The sequence below is a fragment of the Gigantopelta aegis genome, chromosome 10 (genome assembly GCF_016097555.1).
Source record: "Gigantopelta aegis isolate Gae_Host chromosome 10, Gae_host_genome, whole genome shotgun sequence".
In the NCBI taxonomy this organism is placed as follows: Eukaryota; Metazoa; Mollusca; class Gastropoda; order Neomphalida; family Peltospiridae; genus Gigantopelta; species Gigantopelta aegis.
The window spans coordinates 32,595,424-32,619,530 of record NC_054708.1 but is presented as its reverse complement, the minus strand read 5'-3'; the positions used below and the strand labels follow the sequence as shown (position 1 = coordinate 32,619,530).

At 40.4% G+C, this 24,107-nt stretch overlaps 1 protein-coding gene across 1 annotated transcript in view; it reads right to left on the bottom strand.

The window, feature by feature from the left end:
* The window catches only part of LOC121384261, a 51,611-nt gene extending 36,478 nt beyond the window's left edge, over nucleotides 1–15,133 (bottom strand). Inside the window, exons 1-3 of the mRNA XM_041514575.1 lie at nucleotides 14,641–15,133; nucleotides 5,187–5,312; nucleotides 1,609–1,739 (exon numbers count right to left, since the gene is read on the bottom strand). Of these exons, the coding sequence (XP_041370509.1) occupies nucleotides 1,609–1,739; nucleotides 5,187–5,312; nucleotides 14,641–14,680 (297 nt within the window). The 5' untranslated portion in view covers nucleotides 14,681–15,133. The remainder of the gene's footprint in view (nucleotides 1–1,608; nucleotides 1,740–5,186; nucleotides 5,313–14,640) is intronic.
* Between the last annotated feature and the right edge of the window lie 8,974 nt (nucleotides 15,134–24,107).

The window sequence follows — 24,107 nt, the reverse complement described above, 5'->3', positions numbered from 1 at the left end:
GTCTGACGTGAGCATTATTTATTACTCTGATCCCGTGTTGTATGTTGCCCGCTGTCAGTCCACGACTACGTTCTAGTCTGTACTTTTGTGTACACGCATTAGTGGTAAGTGATTATTAAAGTCCCACGTGTCAGAGGCCATAAACTGCACAGAATTTCATTCTAAACAAGCATGTTTATATGCATTTAGCCTTGATGCTAATATACTTATATGATGAAAAAGAAGCTTGGTTACACCCTTAATAGCAGTATAGCCTATTAGTTCAATATAATGATCATCCTTTTCCACATACGGTACGTTTTATGCTGTCGCTAATGAGATGTCTTTATACGGTCGAGATGGTAATGTATTGTGAGGACGTCTAATGTATGGAAAGGTTTCCTGCAGTAGTTTATAGCCGAACGGAAATGATAAAATGTTAATATGTTTTGCTCGTCAGTTTTCAGCCGATCCCTTATATGTTACATAATGTACAATGTAAATTTGCTAAAGGACGACAAAATACAATAGTAATACAAGGCATCTGAGTTTGTTCAGTTATGTCATCGGAAGGAAAGAAGGAAATGTTTTAATGAACGACACTCTCAACACATTTTATTTACGGTTATATGGCGTCGGACATATGGTTAAGGACCACACAGGTATTGAGAGAGGAAATCCGCTGTCGCCACTTCATGGGCTACTATTTTTCGATTAGCAGCAAAGGATCTTATTTGCACCATCCCATAAACAGGATACTAAATACAACGGCCTTTGTTAAACCATTGTGGGGCACAGGCTGGCACAAGAAATAGCCCAATAGGCCCACCGACGGGAATCGACCCTTGGTCGTTATGTCATCGGAGTTAGAATCTATGATGTTTACAAAGGATAACGGAGGAAAAGAAACGGTAATGATAACGCTGATGATAATGATAATGAACAGAGAAAAATATGATGTTGAAGATTATGATGATGATTATGATGATGATGATGATGCTGATGATGATGCTGTTGTTGATGATGCTGATGCTGATAGGGGTTATGGTGATGATGGTAATCACGACGTCGATCATAATGATGATTTATGATAATGATCATGATGATGATAGTTTTGGTAGTGGTGGTGGTGACGACGACGATGATGATGATAGTGATGGTGATGATGATGATGGTGGTGGTGATAGTGATGATGATGGTGATGATGATGGTTGTGATGATGATGATGTTGGTGGTAGTGATGATGATAGTGATGGTGATAATGATGATGATAGTTATGATGACGATGGTGATGGTGATGATGATGATGATGATGATGATGATGATGATGATGAATAAACAAGAAAAGAAAAGAACAACAAGAAGGACGATTAAGAAGAAAAGAGAATGAAAAATAGCGAAAAACCAAGCGAAGGAGTAGAGGAAGGAGAAGAAAAAGAAATAAAGGATGTGAAAAATAGCGAAAAATAAAAGATTGGGCAAGATATATTTTAGCAGCATACATATATCACATAAGTTGTGAACAACTATATCCTATCACTGAGGCTAAGCCTACTATTTAAACTAATTAAACGCAACTAATGCTAAACTCAGCATACCGGAAAACTATCTATCCACGATGTCACCCACCTGATAAGCTGCTATGGACAAACTGGTTCGACCCAGATTGTCCTGGGCGTTTATGTTGGCTCCCATCTTTACCAGGCGTTTTACGGCGCAAATCTGCTGAGCCTGGACCGCCTCGGCCAGAGGCGTAAAGCCTGAAGAAGGAAGAAAAAATGTTTATTTGACGACGCACACAACACATTTTATTTACATTTATATGGCGTCGGACCACACAGATATTGAGAGAGGAAACCCGCTGCCGCCACTTCATGGGCTACTCTTTTCGATTAGAAGCAAGGGATCTTTTGTATGAACCATCCCACAGACAGAATAGTACATATCACGGCCTTTGTTACACCAGTTGTGGAGCACTGGCTGGAACGAGAAGTAGCCCAATGGGCCCACTGACGGGAATCGATCCTAGATCGATCGAGCATCAGGCGAGCGCTGCACCACTGAGCTACGTCCTGCCCCACGCGAAGCCTGAAATGCTATATCACAAGACCGATAATAACATTTAGTATCTCTGGGGCATTAATTCATTGTTGTTATTGTGATTTTGGGATCTTGGTGGTTATGGTAGTTGTTTTATGGTGGAGGTGGCAGTGATACTAGTGGTGGTGATGGTGGTATGCGTTTTAGGTGTATGGAAGGGTAGTGGTAATAATGAGGTCGAGCAATGACGTAATGGTGTGCTGACATCATCCCGTTGTTATCACGGCGGTGATTGTGATTGTTATGGTTATGACAATGGAGACAGCTGTTGACGTGATGGGGATATAGAAATTACTCACCGAGTGTCTTGTGATATCATACAATTTATCAGCACAAGTATGAAATCCGAAGCTTGCCAATGATTTTAATACGTTTATCAACGAGTGCTGATAAATTATGATATTACAAGACAATGGGGGGGGGGGGGGTATTCTTTTTATCCTCCTCCATTATCATTCTTTTCATTTGCGACAATTATTGTAAACAATGTCAGTAATGTGGGCAATCTAATTAAAATTAGCTCCACTATTACATGTGGATCTAAAGAAAGCCAGTTGGAGCTCATGTCCACCAATCAAAACATTACTTGCAGAATCCTGCCAGTGATTTAAAACTAACAACACTGCGTAGTCCCCAATGTCCAGGTAACATTTCGTCTGTAAATAATAATTTAAATATTGACCAATCACACTTCGTCTTTTATAACGTTATTTGGGAGCATACAAATTCTAAAAATATCGGGCGAGTCTATTTTAGTGGCCGCAGTACAGCGAACCATACCAATACGTACGGGGTGGGTTATCAGTCTTCAATTTTACATTAAAAATTATTTATTTATTTATAAAATTTAAAAAAACTAAATCAGTCTTCAGTTTTACATTACAAATTATTTATTTTATAAAATAAAACATGTTTTAAGGCATTCGTAATTCACACGAAACATGTCGTATACCCTCAGGATAATTCGGAATGTTTTCAAATTATTTTTAAATCACTGGCATGATTCTGCAAGTAAGGTTTTGATTGGTGGACATGAGCTCCAACTGGCTGTCTTTAGATCCACATGTAATAGTGGAGCTAACTTTAATTAGATTGTAATGTGGGTTGAATGTCATTATGTTTGGCAGCAGTAAACTCGTTTACTAGCAAAACGATATTGACGTAACTTCACCAATGATAGGTTTAGCGCTGGAACATACACGGTGACATAACAAAAGAAGCGATATCTCTCAGGAGAATATCGCAGGAGATATCGCAAATTATAGTGCCAGCGAGAATATCTCTTACAAAAGCCTTTAATGGATGATAAGTGGGTGGTATCGGTGATCGTTAAAGTTCACTAGAACACATTGCTTTATTAATCTTCGGCTATTGGATGTCAGACATTTGGTAATTTTGGCATAGTCTTAGAGGGAACCCGCTACATTTTTCCATTAGTAGCAAAGGATCTTTTATATGCACCATCCCACAGACAGGATAGCACATACCACGGCCTTTCATATATATCATTCGTGTTGCTCTGACTCAAACGAGAAATAGTGCAATGGGTCTATCGACGGGGATCGATCACTGACCGACCGCTCATCAGACGGTAGGAGGGGCGGATCGTAGCTCGGTGGTAAAGCGATCGCCTGATGCGCGGTCGGCCAGTGATCGATCCCAGTCGGTGGACCCATTGCGCTATGTCTATATATAAGAAGAAATATGTAATGCATTGGTGATGATTTTAGTGATTGCGGACTTAATATAGTAGATCAGTGTTGTGCTATTGACAATGTAGTAGCTGCTATCGTGATGTTATTTATGGTTGAGAAGATTACAGTGCAAGGAATAGCATTATTGCGTGTATGTGAACGAGGCGATGAGGGGTGTCAATGAGTTGATGCGGTTGTCATGATAGCGATGTTTGCCCGCTACATTTTGTCATTAGTATCAAGGAATCGTCTATATGCATTGTGCCACAGACAGGACAGTAAACACCATGACCTTTGATATGCCAGTCGTGGGGTTCTAGTCAGGACGTGGGAAAATCCAATGAGTCCGACGAGGACGTTCAATCCTATGATCCAAGCATCCCAGAAGAGAGCTCTACCGACTTAAAAAAAAAAAAAAAAGAGGATGTTTTAACAATGTCATGACAGCTCCTTTGATTCACTCTTAAGGGTTTTGCCTACAGTAGGAAACTTATTTCCCAGGCGATACGTCCTTCATACTTCATCTGTAAGAGGGCTGCAACTTTCAAGACTTGGTAGTTTTAAATAAAACACTTGATTTATAATATGCATTTTAATATAGCCCACGCGAGAACAACGTGTAGAACATCACAGTTGTTGTTCCAGAAACGATTACATACTGTAGCAATTATGGAATAACGTGGTCCTACGTTCAGTGTGAACAAATATGAGCAAACCCACCAGTGATGAAACAAAGACTAGAGTGTCTGTCACTCTGACTTTTAATCGTATTTGGAACAAACCTTATGTGACAACCCAGTGTTCTTACCATCTGCTTTCTGCTATCATCCTGACTTGTTTTCGTATCTGGAACAAGCCTTATGTGACAACCCAGTGTTCTTACCATCTGCCTTTTGCTATCAGTCTGACTTGTAATCGTATCTGGAACAAGTCTTATGTGACAACCCAGTGTTCTTACCATCCGCCTTTTGCTATCAGTCTGACTTGTAATCGTATCTGGAACAAGCCTTATGTGACAACCCAGTGTTCTTACCATCTGCTTTCTGCTATCACCCTGACTTGTTTTCGTATCTGGAACAAGCCTTATGTGACAACCCAGTGTTCTTACCATCTGCCTTTTGCTATCAATCTGACTTGTAATCGTATCTGGAACAAGCCTTATGTGACAACCCAGTGTTCTTACCATCTGCCTTTTGCTATCAGTCTGACTTGTAATCGTATCTGGAACAAGCCTTATGTGACAACCCAGTGTTCTTACCATCTGCCTTTTGCTATCAGTCTGACTTGTAATCGTATCTGGAACAAGCCTTATGTGACAACCCAGTGTTCTTACCATATGCATTCTGCTATCAGTCTGACCTGTAATCGTATCTGGGACAAGCCTTATATTATTTGACGACCGAGTGTTCTTACCATCTGCTTTTTGCAGCTCCAAGACGCTCGGGTCATGTTGCACTATCTGCACGAGGGTCTCGATGTCCCCCCTGGCGGCCGCCCTGTGTACAACAGGCACATCACACTCCGTGTCATCTTCACTGTCTGTGGCAAAATATTCAAAACAATATCAGCATCATCAGCATAATATTCATCATCATCATCATCATTATCTCATTATCATCATCATCTCATTATTATTATCATCATCATCTTCTTCATCATCATATTCATCATCATTATCATCATCATCATCATCATCATCTTCTTCATCATATTCATCATCATCTTCATCATCACCATCATCCCTACCATGGTGATCATCGACATCGTCATTATCACTAGGATCGTAATCATCATCGTCATTATTATCTTCATCCCTATCATGGTCAAAATCATCGTCAATCATCATAATCGCGATCTTCGTGAAAATTGCGAGAAATATGAAGACAGATATTAATGAGAACTAATTTAACCGATCTCAATGCAGATACAAAGGACTCGCGAGGCCCATTGTCGTGTACAGAGTTCCATAGCAATAGCGACAAGTGTAAACACGCCACATTGTAGTGAACTTAAATACAGGTTAACCGGCCTCGGTGGTGTCGTGGTTAAGCCATCGGACATAAGAAGGCTGGTAGGCACAGGGTTCGCAGCCCATGACTCCCACCCAAAGCGAGTTTTAACGACTCAATGGGTAGGTGTAAGACAACTCCTCCCTCTTCTCTCTCATTAACCACTAACAACTAACCCACTGTCCTGGACAGACAGTCAAAATAGCTGATGTGCGTGCCCAGGACAGCGTGCTTGAACTTTAATTGGATATAATCACAAAAATAAGTTGAAACAAATGAAAACAAAAATACAGGTTAATGGCCCTGGCAAAATACGTTTTCAAAATGCCGAAGTAAGAGTGATTATTAATTTACTATTATTTAATATTTAAAATTATTATCGAAGCGAGAAAACAGAGCATCTGATTCTATTGAGACATCGCTACACTGAAGTAGAGTTAAATAAATTGGTATCCAAGGGCAGGTTAGATATGTATATACAATATTTACAGATAGTGTTAGTATTAACGGCCTACAACCCAGTCATTTCACATTGACAGTGGTGTGAAACAATTGGTAAAATGTTACTGCTTCTCTGTACCTTCTTCATAAAACGTTTTGCCTTCTCTATGAAAGGCTTTACAAATGTTTGGCGAATCTGCGCAGTAGGCTCAAACCCTGCGATATGTGCACCTGTCTATATCATGACATAGGACATAGGCGTTAAACTTGGTAATAGGCGTTAAACTTGGTAATGAAACACTGTATCACTGATTATTGATGATATTACTGTTATGACAAATAATTAAACTGGTCTCTAATGAGATTGCTTATGAGATAATAACATGAAAATAAACGCTAAGTACACCCAATCTGTCCATTTCTGGAACCAATTAACAATCCTTGTAATTTCCGGTATGCATCGACTCATGGTCGTGCATTTCCGGTATCTATCGATTCACTGTCGCGTGTTTCCGATATTCACCGAATAATTTTCGTGCGTTTCCGCAATCCATTTACACATGTACACGGTTGGGCATTTTCGTAATCAAGCGACACCCTATGCGTTTTCGCAATCCATTAACTACAAACAAAATCCCGATATCTCCTTCTGAAACAAATACTCTTGGTTTTGAATAGGGATCATGGCTTTTAATTAATTAACACCAAGTCACTCTAGCCCACACACGAGAGGACGTTATCATTACATGCTGTTTTAAAAGCACAGTTTTAATATACTAACATTATATTTAACTTGAATTATTACGTTTTATTGTCTTTGAACCGTCATTTTTTTAATGTGCCAAAACCAAGGTGATTAAATATGATGTTTTCTGTTAACTGGATACATATTTTAATATGTTGAAAAAGAAGTCACTCGTGTATTGTTCTTTAAAAACATACGATTTTATTAGTATATTTTTGTTCTGTAAGTAGAATATATATTAAAATCTGTCTTCATTTGTAAGCAATATCCACCGATACTGTGCATTAGTGTGGCGGGGCTGCTATGACAACAAAGTATTTCTCATAGACCTTCTCAAAAGCCTCTTTTTCGAGTAATGTATTCTTCATTAGATAGGCACCGATGTATCTGTGATTGTCAAATTATGTCAAATTAGTTCATAATGATGACAGTAAGACGGGAAGAAATTGATATAATAAATTTTCTATTAGAAAAATTAGATTTTTCGCGTGTTTATCCTTGATCACTGCTCACAGAAACAGAATATTGGCATTCATTTCACTTTTGAGCAGCTGTGAGCAGTTAGTGAATTATGTACATTTGACATATTAATAAATCTCTTTCGCTAATGACCATTTATAAGTAGTATTTATGATACCTTTTGAATTTTTTTCTTTCGATGAACCGTTCAAAAATGCGCCAAAATTCCTTCAAGAAATTGCGCACTACTTTCCTCTTTAACTTAATCATATGACATATTCAATAGCACCACAATTGCCCCTAACCCCACCCACCCCTCCGCCCACCCAGACACCCACCCACCCCTCACCCCACACCCACCCCACCCCACTCCCCGCCCGCTACCGTTTCCGGTCGGGCTGCTGGTGCTCCCTTGCATTTGCCAGCGCGGGCCAACCCCCTCTCCCACCCACCTCAACCCTTTTCCTGTCCTGGACGGAGCAGCTGGCCGACCGTCGGAACCTGCGTCCAGGACAGGCGTTCGCTACAACAGCTAATGCTGCATGTGCACGTAAAATTCTTATGACTATGACCTGGCCTGACCTATCTTTTGAAAAGGTATCTTTAATATTTAGACGCCACCCCAACATCTACGTTGACCCAAGATGCACCACTGGTACACTTACGGGAAAGAAAGAAATAAAGAAATGTGTTATTTAACGACGCACTCAACACATTGTATTTAATGTTATATGGCGTCAGACATATGGTTAAGGACCACACAGATATTGAGAGAGGAAACCCGCTGTCGCCACTTCATGGGCTACTCTTTTCGATTAGCAGCAAGGGATCTTTTATATGAACCATCCCACAGACAGGGTACATGTTATATATCAGGCACGTATGGAAGGGAACATTTCGGTGATGAAAACCCCGTCTACTGCAACTCTAAGTTTCTCCTTTTTTTTTAAATAATTGTGGCGGGGAGCATGGCTCGACCCCCCCACCCCCCTTAAAACTTCCCTTGCCACAGGCTAGTCACCCACACACAGCATAAATTCCTGCACATTTGCCTGTATATTATGTTATTCTAAATAATTAATTTTTAAGTATAATACAATATCGATTATACCATGTTCGTGTTTGTCGGTATCAAGAGACAACGTATGTCGTTTTTTTATCTCGCATGGACTAAAACAGCCGTGTTTGCGTTGGCTAGAGGTGTGTCAATAGAGATGTGTCGCAACCTGACGAATACGGCTACGATCACTGTTATCTGAGTAAATTGATGGTAATCGTGGCCGCAGGTCGTTGAAACACAAATTACATGACGGTTACACTCAAAAAAAAGACTTCTGTCAAAATGGGGCAGCCAGTGCTCCACAACTGGTATAACAAAGGCCGTGGTATGTACTATCCTGTCTGTGGGAAGGTGCATATAAAAGATCCCTTGCTGCCAATCGAAAAGAGTAGCCCATGAAGTGACGACAGCGGGTTTCCTCTCTCAATATATGTGTGGTCCTTAACCATATGTCTGACCGCCATATAACCAATAAAACATTTCCTTTCTGTCAAAATGGAAATTAAAATTAAAAGGTTGAAGAGGTACATACTCTGTTCTATCTTTTTTTCTTTTCTTTTTCTTCTTCTTTTTTTTTTTTTTTTTTTAAGGGGGTGGGGGTGGGGGGTAAAGTCCTGGAGCCATCGTAACTTTAAATATACATGTAGCAATAGTACATTCACAAATATTTAGAATCTACATCACGCAGAAAATTATGTCAATATGCGACTTGCAAGGATAACGGTAAAGACAAACAAAAGTTGTGTTATACCGGCCTCGGTGGTGTCGTGGTCAAGTCATCGGACATAAGGCTGATAGGTACAGGGTTCGCAACCCGGTACCGGCTTTAACCAAGAGCAAGCTTTAACGACTCAATGGTTAGGTGTAAGGCCACTACACCTTCTTCTCTCCCACTAACCACTAACCACTAACAAACTAACCCACTGTCCTGGACAGACAGCCCAGATAGCTGAGGTATGTGCAGAAGACAGCGTGATTGAACCTTGATTGGATATAAGCACGAAGATAAGTTGAAATGAAAAGAAATGTTGTTTTATACATATTTCGAACTGTATTTCTACACTATTTGTAATTATAGCAATGTTTTTTCAGTCATACATTTGCTTTTACGTGCAAATCCACTAATAATAATTATTATTATTATTAATTCTTGTAATCGCTTACATAATTTCCTTCCCTTTTTCGTGATCCATATTTCGTAATTACATACTTTTCTACATGAAATGGATACAAACCACATGCAGGCGTAAAGTTGCGATGTTTTGTGAATTTCTCATACTATTAACTCGACCAAATAAAAGAGGCATATTTTAATCCAAGAGGCGCGTGTTTGGGCCGGCTGGGACAGGGGACGCAGGGACAAGGCCCACCCAAAGTATCCTAGTGCCATGTTGTTCCACACATTTTAATTATACATATATCTACAAAACAAATGTAATGTAATGTAATACGATATACTATTATTAAATTTTCTTCCATACCATTGAAGAGAACATCGCGTATCATATTCGTATGTGGGATATATTGAATTGGCATCCGCTTGGCAGCTCTAATGTGATGAGCAGGCCGCAAAAACCACACGATCTAATGAAATTAGCACGAAATTGATTGCTCTTTGACAAAAAAATTAACTGTAAACCCAAACGCTTTCGCTCGTTAAGATTCCTTTTAAAACAATTCGTTGTAAGTAGTGTCTATATGTATTATGATGCGTATAACATAGACTGTTAAAGGGACATTCCTGAGTTTGTTGCAATTTTTAGGATGTTATCGACTATCGGAGACTTTTTGACGACTGTAATTACATATCAAATATATTTTTCTGCATAAAATATTAGTGGCTGTATATTAAACGTGTTTCTGATAGTTCTAATATTTGTATTAGGTTAAATTTAATTTTATTTCCTAAAAAGGATTTTTTAGTACGTACGAAATTATTTGAAGACAAATTCCAGTTTTGGCTTCTTACAAATATTAAGACGACCAGAAGACATTGAATATACAGACACTGACATTCTAAACAAGAAAATATATTTAATATGTAAGTTTAATCGTAGAAATATTTTATTAGTGGGAAACGTCTTACAATGCAGCAAACTCGGGAATGTCCCTTTAAAGTTTGTTTTGTTTAACGACACCACTAGAGCACATTGATTTATTAACCATCGGCTATTGGATGTCAAACATTTGGTAATTTTTTACATATAATTTAAGAGAGGAAGCCCACAACATTTGTCCATGATGCATCATCCCACAGACAGGATAACACATACCACGGCTTTGATATACCAGTCGTGGTGCACTGACTGGAACGAGAAATAGCCCAATGGACCCACTGACGGGGATCGATCCCATACCGACAGCGCATCAAGCGAGTGCATTACCACTGGACTACGTCCCGCCCACCGTATGTTTTAAAGCGCACGCTGTGTTGGGAAAACTGTTCATTGTAATTCCATCACAATTGAGGGATAATCGTTTTTTACCGCGTCATGATTTCTGTAAACATTTAATCTTTTTTAGATTCTTTTTTTATGTTGTTAGTTTCTCTTTTTAAGCAAAAAATAAAATCTATTAAAGAGATTATGTTACTCATGTTTAATAAAAAAAACAATTAAGCATTTTCACAGTAGACAGAATATTATTATTCATTTGAATTTTAATTAAGAGTGTAAATTGTTTATTGAAAAAAAACCCACAATAATACTAATAAAAAATAAAAAAATAAAAATGCCTATTTATTGGTAATTTAAAACTGTTTTAATCTGCAAGTTTTAATCTAATGGCGTGGAACAATTTCAAATTTGGCCAACGGGCAATGACCTATACCAAGAACTCTTCCTCTATTTACAAATAATGTTTAATAAACCAAGATAAGGGGTCTTCCAAAGTTTTCAACATTTTCACGGTCGTACGACAGAGGGGAGGGGGGTTGTCAGTTATGTACGACTTTTATCGTTTTAATAAAATGATGATTTCCCAGCCCCAAGGATTGAAAGAAACCATAATGTTTAGTACTGTCAATCTCGCTTGTCCATGGAGGAAAACGAGGAAATAATGACAATAAAAACAATGGAGAAAAAACACACCAGTGCCCTGTATGCAGTATGTTGTTTCCCACGAGATACCAACTTCAGAAACACCAGCAAATCACTCAGCACAAGCTGTAAAAAGGAAGGCCTTCTAATTCTAAGATGTGAATATTTACTGTAAAATTGCCTGGATCCATGACTGAATGCCTGTGATGATATGACCATAGTGTTTTCACCTTCTGACACACACAGTGATTTATGAATGATGACATTTTAATTTAATTCTGAACAAATTTTAATAAATTTCTACATATTCCATATTCTTGTTTTTATGTCTGTGGTTAGTCATATAATCTAGATCAATCTCATGTCCCATGATAAAATGTTGATATGTACTACTTTGGGGGGAGGGGGGGGGGGGGGGGGTCTGGAAAAGTAGTACTGGGGGGGGGGGGGGGTGAGGGGGGGGGGGGGGGGGGGGGGGGGGGGGGGGGGGGGGGGGGGGGGAGGGGGGGGGGGGGGGGGGGGGGGGGGGGGGGGGTGGGGGTAGTACTCTTTGTACTACTGTGAAAATGTTGAAAACTTTGGATGACCCCTAACAGAAACAAAGGGAAAGGTATGTATGTTTAAAGACACCTCAGCACAGTTTAAACTACGGCAATTTGGTGTGTGACACACATTTTGACATTTGACATTTTGACATTTGAAGACAACAGAAATTTATTCAGAAAGAGAAGACGTCCCGCCCTGTATAATATAGATGAAAGAAAGGAATGTTTTATTTAACGACGCACTCAACACATTTTATTTACGGTTATATGGCGTCAGACATATGGTTAAGGACCACACAGATTTTGAGAGGAAACCCGCTGTCGCCACTACATGGGCTACTCTTTCCGATTAGCAGCAAGGGATCTTTTATTTGCGCTTCCCACAGGCAGGATAGCACAAACCATGGCCTTTGTTGAACCAGTTATGGATCACTGGTCGGTGCAAGTGGTTTACACCTACCCATTGAGCCTTGCGGAGCACTCACTCAGGGTTTAGAGTCGGTATCTGGATTAAAAATCCCATGCCTCGACTGGGATTCGAACCCAGTACCTACCAGCCTGTAGACCGATGGCCTAAACACGACGCCACCGAGGCCGGTTAATATAGATGATTGCGTATACTAATGGGGGTGGGACGTAGCCCAATGGTAAAGCGCTCGCTTGATGCGGGGTCGGTTTAGGATCGATCCCCGTCGGTGGCCCCATTGGGCTATTTCTAGTTCTAGCCAGTGCTCCACAACTGGTGTAACAAAGGCCATGGTATGTACTATCCTGTATGTGGGATGGTGCACATAAAAGATCCCTTACTGCTAATCGAAAAGAGTAGCCCATGAGGTGGCGACAGCGGGTTTCCTGTCTCTGTATATGTGTGTAGTCCTTAACCATATGTCTGACGCCATATAACCGTAAATAAAATGTTTTGAGTGGCGTCGTTAAATAACACATTTCTTTTTTCTTTGCGTATAATAAAAATAGAGTGAGTATATGAGTTACGATTGCAATACCTATTTGTGTGTGCCGTGGTAGGAGTGAGTCCATGTGCTTTATATCTTTCTTTGGCTATTTATTTTTATATTTTGTTAAAATTTATAACTAATTAATTTTAGGTAAAACTTTAATAAATAACTAAATATACTCCCTCCACCCACCCACCCAAAAAACCGCTAGAACGTGACTGAAAGTCTGAAAGGAAATCGAAGAATTATACGCCATGGGAAACAAAACAGAAGTGGATGATCTATTATGAATGCATCATTAATAGCCGTTGTATAAACAATCTTTGATGTGTTCGTGAAGGCTGGTTTCCATAAACTCTGGTGCTGGTCGCCGACCGACGCAGACGAAAGAACTATTTTGCGACAATAATGTCGCCAGAGGCGGATCGGGGGTAGCGGCTCCCACTAAATTTTGCAACAGTTACAATTTTATTATATATATATATATATATATATATATTTTATTTTTTTTACGATCCCCTCCAAACCTCCCCCAAAGTTCCATTGGCATTCCGCCTCATGTCATTGCCCCCCCCCCCCTAGATTTTCTGGATCCGCCACTGGTCGCAGACAGTCTTTTTCGAACAGATGCGTCAAAGATCCGAAGCCGACCTGCTATAGACTTTATGGGAACCAGGACTGACATTGATTTTCTTTCCGGTTTGACCAACTATACTCTTCACAAAAAGTAGGGGAACTGTAATAACAATTTACAATTGCCAAAATTGTAAGGCATATTAGCTGTGGGGAATGGTTATATGATAATAGTGAATTAATTGGGCATACATTACAACCAGTAGTTCAGTATTACAGTAGGTTTTATGACCACCAAAGATCTTGAAGGATGATAGGGGTCAGAAGTGAAATATGAAAGTTGACGGGTTTTTTTTATATCAGTAAATCGCAACTTCAAACAATAAAAATGACTAAAAACAAAACAATAACAACTGAATGAAAAAGATTGACGGAAATAATGTTCCACAGTGATTAATCGACCTTCCTGGAAATGGTCAAAATCGAGAATGACACCCCACGCACACGTACGGGGCAACTGCGCGAATCACGTGCAAACTATGGAATGTGTCTCGGTGTGTTGATAAACAGATCTGAACGTTCTTTACTAAGATATCTGTTGTCAAAACGTATGTTCGGTCTAATAGTTGATACTAACATTAATATTTCAGGTTCTCCTACTTTTTTTTTTGAAGAGTATATATTGGTGTCACACACGACTAACGAGACAAGTTTATAGTTATAATTGTCATTCTGAATATGCAAGAATCAGAAGGTGAAAGATTTTTAAAATATTAAGTCAATAGTTTATGCAAACCTTTGGAAGCACATGTATATTTAATTCGGGATATTAAGCATTTTGTTAACATAAATGATGAAAAAAAAGTTTTTGATATAGTAGAATATAAACATTGCAGATTGTTAGAAAATAAGAATAATGGATATTATAAATAATATTGTTATATATACGAATACATATTAAACAGTATGGAAAATACAACAGACAATAGTGAGGTATGCAAATACACTTGTCGCCAATGATAAATGATAACGCATGTATACCTTGGTATTTATCAGTGTAGTAGTTTTCGCCGAAATCCATAATGCTTTGGGAATCCGCGTGTGGATTTTTGTTGTGTGAACGAACAACGTCATCTACCCGTACGTCCCAGTTTCTTAGCCAGTCTGTAAACTCACATCAGCCACCTCGACTCTTCGGTAAAAAAGGTGAAAAAAAACAACAAAACGTAAAAAAACAATAATAATGCACGGCAGACGACACGATCAACAGAAGCAGACGTCACGTCAGAAACTCGCGCCGTTTAGGACTGCTGGTCGATAACCATCTGCACTGGGTGTAATTAGAGAATGGTTCTTGTACTAAACTCTGATGATGTATGACGATGCTGGGCTTTTCGTTCTCCGGTATTGATCCGTGGCTAGTGTTCGCTGATTGTGTCGATGATATGTTGGTCATAAACGGTCGCAGGTGACTACGGCAGAAGTCAGGCAGTTGATGGACACGTTGGTGCCATTCAGCGACGCCGTAGTAACGGCTTTACTTCCCTGGTGACGTTGTGTTGTATGTGTTGATGGTTATTTCTTTTCTCTTTGTTTTTGTTGGTTTCCAAGGAAGCAACAGGGCGACACGTTAAGATATGATATATATGCATACATAATTAATGTCCTGTGACTCTCGTCAACAGTTGCTGTCAGCTGAACTAAATGTATGCCATTGTCACGTCCTAGCCGACATACAGGGAATGTGTAGTTACTGTGGAATACTTCATTCACCATTATCACTAACATCATAAGGATCATCAATGCCACCACCACCACCAATATCATCATCATCACCACCACAACCATCACCACCATAATCATTAGGATCACCACCACCACGACCATCACCATTACCATCATCATCATCACCACCGCCACAACCACAACCACCACCACCATCATCATTAGCATCACCACCATCACCATCATCATCATCATCATCATTATCATCATCACTACTTTTGTAGAGATGTGACTATAGTGTCATTTTAAAGCTTTTATATTGTGTATCTTTGTAGATAATCAAACACACCAACAAATGAAAAAAAAGCCACACAAAATGTTTGTTAAATTTCCAATTTAACTTTTGACCTGATCTTACAAAAACAACAACATGTCATTAAGTACACAAGGACTGTCCCAGAGCTGCGATAAATCGTAGGATCGATCGCACCCGGTTTACCGGTCGGGTCGGGATTTTTTTCTGTTCTTGGCAGTATCCAAAGATCGTGGTGTCCTGTCTATGTATGGAAAAGTATGTATCAGACTCATTGCTGTTATTTGACAAACGTTCATTGCTGTTATTTACCTGTTGAATTTTTATCTTGATGGTCATCACTTACGTTTTGCATTTACCATAGTTTGACACCCAATAGCCGATGCATTTTTCGTGTTGGGGTGTCATTAGACATTCATTGATTCATTCATTGCTGTTAATCTACTCAAGTAGCCTATGTGTGCGCAGTGTTCGAGATTCTTCTATCACAGACTAAACCAAGAGCTGAAATAATCAAGGGCTTATGTTTCATTTAACTTTTGAATTTTGATATTGAAATTGGTCATCAGTTCGTTCATATGTTTACTTGACTTGATACCACCCATTAGCCGATATGTTTGTCGTGCTTGGATGTCGTTAAAGACTCAGTGATTCATCCATGCAGTCATCCATTCATCCAATCAAAAGGTCGCAGCTTAAAACGTGCTGGGATGCCGTTTTAAAACAAATAGCCAGTTTTAAACTCAGTATTGGGGCCATTAAGTAGCGGGGTGCAGCTTTAGTAGTAGGGCTTTTGCTGAAGGGGCGTAGGATGGACCCTTAACACTGGATTGACCCATTCCACTGTGTTTAATACTGGTTTCAAATAATGCCATGCCATTACAGCTCAGAAACATATTTGTATGCTTAATTTCGATTTTTAAAATGAGAATTCGGAAATCATTTGACAATATTGTATGGCTATTTTCCCCGTCTTAACCAGTGTTCCAATAGTTGTACATCTTAGGCAACACGAAATACCTTTTGCTGCTATTGTTGGGGGGGGGGGGGGGGGGGGGGTAGTCCAGTGGTAAAGCGTTCGCCAGATACGCGGTCGGTCTAGGATCGATGTCCATCGCTGGGCCCATTGGTACTCCACAATCTGTGTAATAAAGGCCCTTTTGTGTACTATCCTGTCTGTGGGATGCTGCATGTATAAGATCGCTTGTAGCTAATTAATAATATAATGGCAAAGAGTGGCCAATTGTGCGGCGGCAGCGTGTTTCCTCTCTCATTATCTGTGACGCTATACAACCGTAATTAATATGCTTTGAGTGCGTCGTTAAATATAAAATTCCTTCCTTCCCTCCTTCCTTCCTTCTATAAGTTTAGTCTGTATTGCCTTGTTGCTAATGAAAACAAATGTAGAGGGTTTTTTTCTGAATACTGCGTAATCATGTTTGACATCCACTAGCCGATGATTAATTAAAAAAAAAGAAAAAAAAAAGTTTTATTTAATGACGCACTCAGCACATTTTATTTACTGTTATATGGCGTCAGACATATGGTTAAGGACCATACAGATATTAAGAGAGTTAAACCCGCTGTTGCCACTTCATGGGCCACTCTTTTCGATTAGCAGCAAGGGATCTTGTATATGCACCATCCCACAGACAGGATAATATATACCACGGCCTTTGTTACACCAGTTGTGAAGCACTGGTTGGAACGAGAAATAGCCCAATGGGCCCACCGACGGGGATCGATCTCAGACCGACCGCGCATCAAGCGAGCGCTGTATCACTGGGCTACGTCCCACCCCTTATGATTAATTAAGTTATGTGTCCTAGTAGGGTCGTTAATCTAAACTATCACATACTTTGTCTATTCCAGATGACTGTTGGAAACATGATTGTATTAACAAGCATTCTGATAATACTGCTAAAGCAATTTCGTTTTAATTCCAACTTATTTTCGTGCTTTATATCCAATTAAGGTCCAAGCATGCTGTCCTGGGCACACATCTCAGCTATCTTGGCTGTCTGTCGAGGACAGTGGGTTAATTGTTAGTTGGTTAGTGGTTAGTGAGAGGGAAGAGGGTGTAGTGGCCTTACACCTACCCATTGAGCCCTTAAGAACTCGCTCTGGGTTGGAGCCGGTACCGGGTTGCGAACCCTGTACCTACCAGCCTGTAGTCCGATGGCTTAGCCACATAGCTCTGTGAAAAAAGGAGTAAATCGCCAAGAAAGTTAAACTTCATCTGTAACATTACATTACAAAACAAAATGTTCCGAAAACACATTTTCGTATCTCCTGAGTTCAAGGGCCGTAACTGTCCCAAATGGGTAAATCGTCATGAGTTTCGGGTTTTTTGTTTTGTTTTGTTTAACGACACCACTAGAGCACATTGATTTATTAATCATCGGATATTGGATGTCAAACATATGGTCATTTTGACACAGTCATAGAGAAGAAACCCGCTCCATTTTTCCATTAGTAGCAAGGGATATTTTATATGCACCATCCCACAGACAGGATAGCACATTCCACGGCCTTTGATATACCAGTCGTGGCTAGAGCGAGAAATAGCACAATAGGCTCACCGACGGCGATCGATCCTAGACCGACCGCGCAGCAAGCGAGTGTTTCCCCACTAGACTATGTCCCGCCCTCAATTTCCATGGGAGTCAAACTTGATCTGTAATAGTATATGAAAGAAATGTTTTATTTAACGACGCACTCAACACATTTTTTTTTATTTACGGTTATATGGCGTCAGACATATGGTTAAGGACTGCACAGATTTTGAGAGGAAACCCGCTGTCGCCACTACGTGGGCTACTCTTTCCGATTAGCAGCAAGGGATCTTTTATTTGCGCTTCCCACAGGCAGGATAGCACAAACCATGGCCTTTGTTGAACCAGTTATGGATCACTGGTCGGTGCAAGTGGTTTACACCTACCCACTGAGCCTTACGGAGCACTCACTCAGGGTTTGGAGTCGGTATCTGGATTAAAAATCCCATGCCTCGACTGGGATCCGAACCCAGTACCTACCAGCCTGTAGACCGATGGCCTATAACGACGCCACCGAGGCCGGTATAATAGTGTATGATAAACTATACACAACGTTCAGCTCAGTATCTCGGAACATTGCGAAAAACATTTCCGGAAAACTATATATAGGACAGGTGTACGGACAGACAGACGGACAGACAGAGAGACAGAAGGACGAAGATGAAACCTATAGTCCCCTCCGGTAGGAAAACGAAAAACAAAAACAACAAAAAACATGAAGACATCTACTTGTAGTATAACTTTATTGACACGAGGCAAAACGTGTTATTCCTTCGTACTTTTCAGGTTGTCAACATTATGATATGATTTCATTATATGAGGTGAGTAAAAGTTTCCAGGAATAAAACCTTGTCGTCAATATATGTAGTATAAGTCGCCTGTATAAGTGTCGTTAAAAATAAAGTATTTACACATTTGGGGCAGGTTTACATGGACGTTATATTTTCTCCATTTATTTACTTCAGGAACAAATGGAACTATTTAGAATACGTCGCAGATAAAAAGGTTTGAGAAAACATAACTGACTTCTTTTGAAATATTTTTTTCTCCCAATATTCTATTTATTTCCTCTATGAAACAACTCTAAAACAAAGGTTCTGAAAAATTCGCATACTTTAGGCAACTGTATGTAACTTCAGGCTAATTTTGGAGGGTTCCGAGAATGTTGATGCAGTAATGACATCCAAACGATTGTATGTTTTGTGTACTTCCACATATATACAGATGTTGATGTCTGGGCGTCAACATGTTAAAGGACTAGTATAGAAATCACGAGAGTTGGTGTCCTCGGCACATGCGCATTACCTCCGGAGTTTAGGGCAGAACTTCATCACTCTCAGCTGAAACGTTACAGAAAGGACATTAAAATGATATAAAAGGCAGCAGGCTAAATAACTACTTTATAGTTGAACATACGTGCAATTACATGTGATTAATATTAAGTTTTTAATAAAATAATAATAAAAAATACACTGATGATGACAGGTGATATTAATAATGATGATGGTGAAAATAGTGATTATATACAGTATTTTACAATTAAGGCACCGTGTGTAAGAAATGGTGTGATGATGATGATAATGATGATGATGGTGGTGATGATGATATCGACGACGACGGTGATAATGATGTGTGTAATTAAATTATAAACACACTGTATATGTGTTATAGATGATGGTGATGATGTTGATGATGATGATAATTCTGCTGATGTTGATGATACTGATGATGGTGCTGGTGGTGGTGATAGCGATGATGACGATGATCATAACAACGACCACTTTGACTGGTGTATGATAGAAATACTTACGTTGTCTATGAAACCAGTGAAATATTTCTGGTCCGTTCCTGCTGCCAAAGTAAGTCCGCATCTGGTTCCCATTACACGATCACCTGCAACACAAAGAAAACGTATTGACTTGAAGATTGTTCATGAGAGAGAGAGAGAGAGAGAGAGAGAGAGAGAGAGAGAGAGAGAGAGAGAGAGAGAGAGAGAGAGAGAGAGAGAGAGAGAGAGAGAGAGAGAGAGAGAGAGAACGAAAGAGAGATAAAGCGAGAACGAGAGAGCAGGTCTAGATGTGGCCCTTTGTGACGGTACATGCTCTTAATTTCTTTTCGCCTGTGGCGATACTAATTGTTTTAGAAGGCCGTGTGCAGTTCCAAATGCACTTAGCCCAGATGGGCAAAATGTTACGTAATACCTTTGCGCGACGGTCGTCGAGCTGTACGCCTAATACACACCCAGAGCAGGTGTGGAGGCCATGTGGCTAGTAGTTACGTAATATCTCCGGTAGTGCTGTTTATGGCCAGGGGATTGCTCGCGGAATGGCAACAGCCAGTCTGACGATCAGAGAAAAATATGCCGGCGTGGTGGTTGTGGAAAATCCACATGATACGTGAGGTACAGCCTTGTACCCCCAGGCGATATCCGCTGTCTCTGAGAGTTTTGAATAAATAGCTAGGGTTTTAGAGAGATCGGGGAGAAACATATTGGAAGGCTCCAGGGGATCGCTGTCCGTCCACTGAACGATCTATATTAGTTCAGACGGGACTTTGGTAAATATATATTTTCTGCTCTGTGTATAACCTTGATGTGATTGATGTGACTTTAAATATTTTAATACTGTATTATACCATTATTATTTAGACGGTGCTGCCGGTCATCTGACGCAGTATTCTGTAGGCTCACCGTTCTGATATATATATATATATATAAAGCTTAGCCAGTAATCCTAGAGGACCTAGGTAAACTGTAGGTTATTGTCTTTATTGTGATAGGTACCAGTATTAATTCTGTATTACAAGGTTATTGAATGAGTAGTTAGGGTTAATTAAACATTAACCAGTTAGGAATAGTGTTGTAATTCCTTTATTAATTAAGTTCCCCTGGAAGCGTTTCTCCATTATCGCACGTGTGTGTGTTAGCGTTTCTCAATTATCACACGTGTGGGTGTTGTGTCACGGTGAAGTGATTAGCATATTGTGTAAACTAGACACCTAGAGATTAACTAATTAAGTGATCAGTTCTGGGTTGTTATTATTGTTGTTATTAATTAACTACTGCAGCAGTACATTTGTCAGCGTAGGTTAATACAGATTCCAAAGTGTATTGTGTTTTTGTTGTGTTTTCTAGTGAACTAAACGTGCTATATTACATATACTTTATATAAGATCGTATCTCTGATCATACCTAGACGAGCCATACTCGGGTAAATACTGCTCGATACAGAGAGATCTAATAGATATACAGTTAGGAGTGATATTTGGATAATCGTGTTTCATCCAGTTACGGGTATTATAGAATCCCCGTGACACTCTTATATGATAAAGAATGAAGAGACTAGTAAAACGCAGGAAACCTACCTCTGTCCATGCTCCAGTTCTTCGTGTCAACGTTCCCTCTCTGCTCAACTTCCATTTTAACAGCGTCGTTGGTCCGTGTTATAGTTACTGTTATTGGCTGATTCAGTTGCTACGAAACAAAATAATAAACGTTGCATCAGCTATTGTGATTGGATGTTTTATTCTCAGAGTTCGATACAATTAATTACCCAATACTATTACCCAATTTAAAGTAAATATGAATAGGGATATTACGAAGTCACCAGGCATGAAGTAATACCAACATCGGTGGTGTCGTGGTTAAGCCATCGGACATAAGGCTGGTAGAAACTGGGTTCGCAACGCGGTACCGGCTCCCACGCAGAGCGAGATTTAACGACTCAATGTGTAGGTGTAAGACCACTACACCCTTTTCTCTTTCACTAACCACTAACAACTAACGACTAACGACTAACCGACTGTCCTGGACAGACAGCCCAGATAGATGAGATGTGTGCCCAGGACAGCGTGCTTGAACCTGATTTGGATATAAGCACGAAAATAACTTGAAATTAAATAAAAATAACAACGGTGCCTCCCGCCGGTACTATTTTTTTAACGACACCACTAGAGCACATTGATTTATTAATCATCGGCTATTGTATGTCAAACATTTCGTCATTTTAACATATAGTCTTAGAGAGGAAACCCGCTACATTGTTTCATTAGTAGCTAGGGATCTTTTATAAGCACCATCCCACAGACAAGATAGCACATACCACGGCCTTTGATATACCGGTCGTAGTACACTGGCTGGAACGAGAAATAGCCAAATGTTTCCACCGACGGGGATTGATCCCAAACCGACCGCGCATCAAGCGAGCGCTTTACCAGAGAATGGGTCCACTGAGGCGATTCGATACTACGACGCAGGCACATCAGGGCAGCGTTCTCCCGACTGACCTAGATACTTCCCCCGCGGGCACCAAGATTACAAACTATTCTAATTATTTGATATATTATGTAAGTGGATCTAATAATCAACATTATGGGTAAATGCCAGTTGTGATTAAATTCTCTTTGTATTACGTTTGTAACGCAAGGGTCGATGGATGTGTTTTCAGTGTTAGGTTTTTTTCTCCGGTATCAATAGGTGAAGCGGACCGGGATGTAGCTCAGTGGTACACCGCTCGCCCGCTGCGCGATCGATCTAGGATCGATCCCCGTCGGTGGATCCATTGAGCTATTTCTAGTTCCAGTCAGTGCTTCACAGCTGGTGTAATAAAGGCCGTGGTATGTACTATCTTATCTGTGGGATGGTGCATGTAAACGATCCCTTGCTGCTAATTGGAAAGAGTAGCCCATGAAGTGGCGACAGCGGATTTCCTCTCTCAATATATGTGTGGTCCTTAACCATACGTCGGACGCCACATAACCGTAAATAAAATGTGTTGAGTGCGTCGTTAAATAAAACATTTCCTTCCTTCCAGTCGGTCAATCGTTAGGTCAGTCAGTCGGTCAGTGTTGGTCAGTCAGTGATTCAGTCAGTGACTCAGTCAGTCTATTTCATTTCATTTCAACTTGTTTTTGTGCTTATATCCAACTAAGGTTCAAGCACGCTGTCCTGGGCACACACACACCTCAGCTATCTGGGCTGTCTCTCCAGGACAGTGTGATCTGTCTATGATCAGTTAGTCAGCCAGTAAAATGGCCAATCAGTGAACAGGAGCCAGCCAGTCAGTCAATCAGTCAACCAGCCACAAAGCCATCAAGACACCCAGCCACTCATTTAGTCGACCAACTACCTTTCAATTTAACAATATAATTTTAAACACCAACCATTCCAACCGACGATTCCGTGTGATAGTTGTAGGTCATCGCGCTTCCCTCCCCGTGCGTCGAGTTGATGGAGCACCGGACTTTGCCGAAGTCTTGCGACTCGACCTCCAGACGGCAGCCGTACGTGCTCGGGATGCCGCATGCGCTGTTGTCGACGAGAGCGTACGTTCCGGGCATGGCTCCGGTGATCATCTGGCCGGTGGGGTTGCCTGCGTTCCGCCGCTGGGGCAGGAATTTGAAGGAGATAGAGAAGTACTTGCCCATCTCGTTGTACATGAGTGTGTGCACTGTGTACGTCGTGCGCTCGAAGAAGGCGCCATTGGTCGGGTTGAAAGTGGCGTTTCCGGAAATGGCGGCTACGACATTTTTGGCGTCACTCCACGTCATCCATTTGCTCGGATTCGACTGGACTTGTGCCTCAGTGGCGAAGTTGGCAAGAGTGTGCTCATAGCATTCTAATTTTGAGACAGAGAGAGAGAAAAAAAAAGAAGAAGAAGAAGAGGTATTACAGAAACTGCAACGTGCTGCGATAGTGAACGTTTAAACGTTTAATGCATTCCAAATCTCTCTCTCTCTCTCTCTCTCTCTCTCTCTCTCTCTCTCTCTCTCTCTCTCTCCTCTTCTTCTTCTTCTTCTTCTCTCTCTCTCTCTCTCTCTCTCTCTCTCTCTCTCTCTCTCTCTCTCTCTCTCTCTCTCTCTCTCTCTCTCTCTCTCTTCCTCCTTCTTCTTCTTCTTCTTCTTCTTCTTCCTCTCTC